Genomic DNA, 6,000 nt, shown 5'->3' with positions numbered 1-6,000 from the left:
GGGCTGGCCGGAGTCACTGAAAATGCCGGGGTTTGCGACCTCTTCAACCGACGCCGGTTGCGCGGGAGTGACGCCGCGCGGCCGGGGCAGGCTCCGGTCACCGCCGTGCCCGCCCCGCTTTGCCGTAGCTCCCCGCAGGAAATACCCTCCGCGACGGGGACCGAGAGGCGTCCTTGCTACCGCGCTGGGCTCGGCGGCCGGCGGGCCGCAACCGCCGTCCCTGAGGGGAGGATCGGGGCGATGGCGGCGGCGCAGCTGCCGCTCCTCCCGCCGCCGGCCCGGCCCGCCCCAGCGCAGGCGGCGGCGGCGCCTCGCCTCCCTCACGTGACGCAGCCCTGTCCCGCGCGAGCCACCGTCGCGGCAAGATGGCGGCGGCGGAGTCCAGCGACAGCGAGGAGGAGGATCTGGTGAGCTATGGGACCGCGCTGCAGCCCCTGCAGGAGGGTAAGGGCCCGCAGGGAGCTCGCCTTGCTCCTCCTCGGTACCTCCGGCATTCCTTGCGGCGGGCGCTGGGGAGCAGCGCGGGCCGGGAGGCAGCCCGGCGTGAGGCGCTGGGGCCGGGGTGTCCCGGAGGGCCCGGTTCGGGGCTGCTGTACGCCTCCCTACGGCCTTCACTTCGGGAAAGCTGTGGTGTGTGGGCCCAGCGCAGACCTGCCTTCCCTTTCTCCTGCCGCCGTGGGGCGTAGGGGCTGCCTTGGCAGCCGAGCTGGCCTGCGAGAGGGGTGCTGGTGCCGGCCCTGGGCGAGGGGCCGCGGGGTAAAACAGTCTGGGAACCGGGCGGGCAGGCAGGCTGGCTTCCCGCGACGGGAACGTGAAAAAGGTCTCTCGGCACTACACCGGCTTTTCGGCCTGCGGGTGTGGGCCTGGGGTACCCCAGGGTTTGTGCCGGCCCGGTTCTGGTCCAGCTCGGGGCCTGTCGTTCTTTCTGTCCTTTCCCCAAGCCTCAGAAAAAAAGTAGAGTTAAAGTATAACAGCTCAAGTATATACAGTTACACTAATGTGAACGTCCTGTGCTTATATTCATGAGACAGATTCAACATCATCCAAGGACTTCTGTGACTCCTGAGTCTGTGCCACTTAATTCATAGAAATATGGTTTAAAAGGTGCAAATGTTTATCTCGGAGTCGATAGCTTTGTGTTTTGTTTCAGTTTTGGACATTTCTGATGTGGTATAATTTCTCAAGACAATTACTTAAGTGATAAAGTGCTGTCGGGGGTTTTGCATACTTAATAACTAAAAGTGTCCTTTCACAGTGGAAAAAAATTCTTGGAACTCATTAGAATTTAGGATTTCTATTTGAACACTTAATGCTTTTACTTGAGCAGTGTACATCAACAGTGTATACAAGTGTTTAAAGTAGGGTGAGAATAAATGTAAACTGCTGATGCTTTCCACTTCAGGGTGGCTACTATTTGATCCAGTTGTTAACTGCAAAGAAGAAATGGCATCTGGAGCAAGTGGAGAGTCCATTCTTTATGCAGTGTTGTGACTTAGTTTCTGATTTATCTGATTGTAGGTGAACGAATTAAAAAGCCAGTTCCTCTTCAAGAACAGACTGTTAAAGATGCAAAGGGACGATATCAGCGTTTCCATGGAGCGTTTACTGGTGGTTTCTCTGCTGGTTACTTTAACACTGTTGGCACAAAGGAAGGTTAGATATTTTTCTGTCCTCTGGGAAGGGTTAATTGATTACCATAATTTAATGTTAGTGTAAACAAATTAAATGTCATTATGCATTTTCTTCCCCTGCTATTTATCATACTGTAAATAGTTGAAACAGTATTGTTGAAGTTATTTCCCCATGAGTTTTTGGACTGCAGTTCTGTAGATGTTCCCTTGATGTATCCTTAAGGTGTAAGGTTGAAACTTTTGAATTCTTTTCAAATATTATGTTGCCGTTTACAGTACCTTAATTAGATATTTTAATTTTTTTGAAGGATGGACTCCTTCAGCTTTTGTATCATCACGGCAGAAGAGAGCAGACAGAACCGTTCTTGGACCAGAAGACTTCATGGATGAAGAGGTACATTTAGAAAGGAATACAAATCTTTTGGAAGTACTTGCCATGACAGCAGGTTTTTCAGGCAATGAACTCTTCTAAAGAACTTATATAGTGAAAATGGAAGTAACTTTAAAATTGCTTCTTGTATACAGCGTTATACTGCTAGGTCCTATAGGATGATTCATAGATTCACTTAAGAAGTTCCTGTAATCTCAATATTAAAAAAACCCTAAAATTCAACCCTTTCACTTTCTCTATTAGAAAATACAAATAGTTTTGATGCTGTTTAAAATATGACCATTCAAGTTATTGAGAAAGCAACTGTATAAATGGCTTGAAAAATTTAGCCAATATGAGGGTCATATCCTGTTTTCTTTCCTTTACCGTTACAATAAGTAAGCATTTGAGGGAAACATATTCTTAATTTTTCCATTCTGTCTATATTTTCCAGGATCTTAGTGAATTTGGGATAGCACCAAAAGATATTACAACCACAGATGACTTTGCATCCAAAGCTAAAGACAGAATAAAAGAGAAAGCTAGACAAATTGCAGGAGTAGTTGCTGCCATTCCAGGAACCACCGCATTTGATGATTTAATAGGACCATCAAAGTAAGTAAATTTAAATAAATGTTAACCAAACAATTCCTTTCACTTAGAAGTGTGGTATTGGTTAGAAAAGTAATGTTTGACCACAGTAATCCATGAAAGAGATTGGAAGGTCTGCAGTGTTACACTTTCTAAGTGGCTTCCACCTGGATTTTTGTTTCATATGTGCAGAGTTGTACCAGGTAAACATTTACAAACTGTGATGTAGTGTATACGCAAATGTTGATACGTTCAGATTTGATTTTAAAGTGGGGTATAAAAACATAATTTTGAAAGGTATATATGTATATTATTTCTCAACGAATATTAAAGATGTGGTTTGAGGTCATTTTTTTTTCTTTTGTTTTCTTCTTAGAATAACAGTTGGGGTTGAACTGTTACGAAAAATGGGCTGGAAAGAAGGACAAGGAATTGGACCACGAGTCAAAAGAAAGCCACGCAGGCAGAAACCTGGTAAGTTCAGTGAAGTTCCTGAACTTGTTAATAGAAAGTTAGCATTCAGAGACTGATTAGAGAGTTCATTTTAAAATCTCCTTTTATTTGGTCCGTTTCTTTAATCTTAGAGAAATTTAATAAAGAACTGTAATTTAATATGATGCTATTATGTCTTTTACAGACCCTGCAGTGAAAGTATATGGTTGTGCGTTACCACCTGGACTGTCTGAGGGTTCTGAGGTATTGAACAGGCAAAAGTTGTTTGTTGACTTACGTAAAAATGTGTGCAAACACATTTAAAAAAAAACTTCTTTGATGTCTTTGAACAGTATTTTAACATGCAGTTCCAGTTTTGTTAAAATATTCATAAATACTTACTATGCTTATTGTGAAGAAAGGTTTTAATGTAACTAAATCTGTTGTTTTGCTACCTAAGCAGGTGTAGCTCATACATATTTTCATGTATAATTTAAGAAATGCAAACTTGCCTAGTCTCATGTTAACTAAATGTTGTAAAAGCTCAACATACAAAACTTTTAGTCATATTTGCTGTTACATACTTTTATTTTGTACGAGGATGAAGAGGATGAATACCAGCCAGAGAATGTGACATTTGCACCAAAAGATGTAATGCCTGTAGATTTGACTCCAAAAGAGAATGTCCATGGACTTGGCTATAAGGGTTTGGACCCCTCACAAGCTTTGTTTGGTGTATCTGGAAGAGAACACCTGAATCTTTTTACAGGTGGTTCTGAAGACACAAGCAATTTACTTGGTGATCTGAGACACAGTAAAGGAAGAAAACTAGGTATTACGGGTCAGGTAAGGACATTTTTTAATGCATTTTATTATTAGTGCATTAAAATCTAAGTAAACTTTGGTTTTTTTCTTCTGTGGAAGGCACCTAGTCTTTGTAGGGTTATTATAAGAACTCTGAACTATGGTTTGAGGACAGGATTTTTTGGGTTGTTTTTTTACTTGAGATGTGGGCAAATCCTTAGAACTCTTAAATACCTTCATTTATCGATATTGTTAAAGAGAACTATAAAATACCTCACTCTGAATAGTTGGGTGGAGAAAATTCTTGTGTTACTTTGATTAGAGAAAGTGAATATTCAATATGTTTTTAGTTTACATTTGTCAATTTTACTTTCAGTAATGTTGAATCTGTCAGCTAGAGAGGTTTTGCTTCCCTCCAAGGTATTTGTGGTTCTTATGTAGAAGCACTGTCAGTTTACTGGGAATTATACTTGTTTAGTTTTCATGCGAACTTACATTTTTTTCCTTTTGAGAACTTAACAAGCTCTTAGTCAGACTGCAAGTATTACTTTGTGGAATTAGGCTGCTGTCCTCATTCTGTACAGACCAAACTCACTGTCACTCCCTGCAAAGGGAGTGGAATATGTTTGGTTTTGTGTTTAGTGAGGCGGGGTTGGTTTTTTTTCCCAACTAGTTGGTAGCACTTTTTTTGTGAAGCTGTACAATTTTCCCAGTATACTGGACATCTTATATAGTATAGATGGATAGATATACATGTAGATGTGTTCTGACGTGTGACTTAAAAGTATTATTTTTACACTTTAGAATTCTCATTATTTTTATTTAAAATATATTTTAGGCTTTTGGCGTAGGAGCTTTAGAGGAGGAAGATGATGATATTTATGCAACTGAAACACTGTCAAAATATGATACAGTTCTAAAAGATGAGGAGCCTGGAGATGGCTTGTATGGCTGGACAGCGCCTAAGCAGTATAAATCAAAAAAAAGTAAGAACTGTAGTTCTATCTAAAGAGCTAGCATAATTTGTATTTGGGGGGAAAAAAAAATTACGTAAGTGTAGTCTCTGTTTTCCAAATATTTTAATTTTCAGTGGACTGGTATCTTCTGGACCTGATATCTGAAACTCCTTCTATATTGAAGTGTCCAAATCTGGAAATAATTTCCAAAAATCCCATGTAGATTAAACACCCAAATTATATTTTTAAAAGGACAATATGTGCTGCTTTGTGAGATACAGCATTCAATTCCACTGAAGGAAACAAATGATTATGAATCATAGCGATAAAATATGACCCAATACTTGCAAAGAGATTTTTTTTTTAGATGCACTTGTGTTTTTTCAAATAACATTTGTAAATTTTATCTTGATATAATTTTATCTTTAGTGCAGCTTTTAAGTGCGTGAAATACTGCAGTGATTTCTGCAGTACCTGTTGATGTTAGTTGTACACAATTAATGGCACTCATGATGTTAGCTATGCACAGTAGTGATACTGTTGCCTCACTATTAGCCATATTCATCTTACAGCAATCTCTGGTAGTAGTTTTTTAGCTGTATAATACTTATCCAGATTCAGAACCCTTAATTTTAAATGAAAGGCAGTGAAGACAAAGAACTACAAATATGTTCCATAAAATATATTGAAAAATGGAAAATATTCAGAAAAAATGCTTTTTGCCAAACATATATGTTTTAAATATTGACCAACTCTGTGGTCATTTTGCAGGGTCTGAAAGAGAAGTTAAATATATAGGCAAAATCTTGGATGGTTTTTCCTTGGCATCAAAATCATCAACTCCAAGCAAGGTAAGCAGATACTGATATTTTTGTATTAAGAATAACATCAGCAAATTGACACGTGAGCTGTATGGACTTTACTGTTGGTCAATGTTTTTTACGTTCTTAGAAATAAAAGTTCTGGTCAGCAATAAAGATTGCTGAATGAGCAAAATTATAGTGTTGGAGGCTATTCAATACAAACCTAAAATTTGTCAGACTACTGGATGAATTTAAACTTTGCATATGTACTGGCTTTGAACAAATGTCTTCCACACTATCCACTGTTACTTGGCATAAAGTTGCAGAAATGGTTTGATTTAACTTTGAAATAAAAAAATGTACATCTTTTGCTTCTAGATCTTTCAGATGTGACATTCAGTTTTCTGTAAAAA

At 40.0% G+C, this 6,000-nt stretch overlaps 1 protein-coding gene across 1 annotated transcript in view; it reads left to right on the top strand.

Moving 5' to 3' along the window:
• Positions 1-318: 318 nt before the first annotated feature.
• GPATCH1 (G-patch domain containing 1) overlaps positions 319-6,000 on the top strand; it is a 35,484-nt gene continuing 29,802 nt past the window's right edge. Inside the window, 9 exon segments of the mRNA XM_041125902.1 lie at positions 319-444; positions 1,519-1,653; positions 1,940-2,025; positions 2,456-2,616; positions 2,969-3,066; positions 3,230-3,288; positions 3,625-3,870; positions 4,667-4,814; positions 5,556-5,635. Coding sequence (XP_040981836.1) covers positions 366-444; positions 1,519-1,653; positions 1,940-2,025; positions 2,456-2,616; positions 2,969-3,066; positions 3,230-3,288; positions 3,625-3,870; positions 4,667-4,814; positions 5,556-5,635 — 1,092 coding nt within the window. The 5' untranslated portion in view covers positions 319-365.

The sequence above is a fragment of the Aquila chrysaetos genome, chromosome 9 (assembly GCF_900496995.4).
Source record: "Aquila chrysaetos chrysaetos chromosome 9, bAquChr1.4, whole genome shotgun sequence".
Taxonomy (NCBI): domain Eukaryota; kingdom Metazoa; phylum Chordata; class Aves; order Accipitriformes; family Accipitridae; genus Aquila; species Aquila chrysaetos.
Note: the sequence above shows the minus strand (reverse complement) of the source record. Positions and strands in the feature narration are given on the sequence as shown.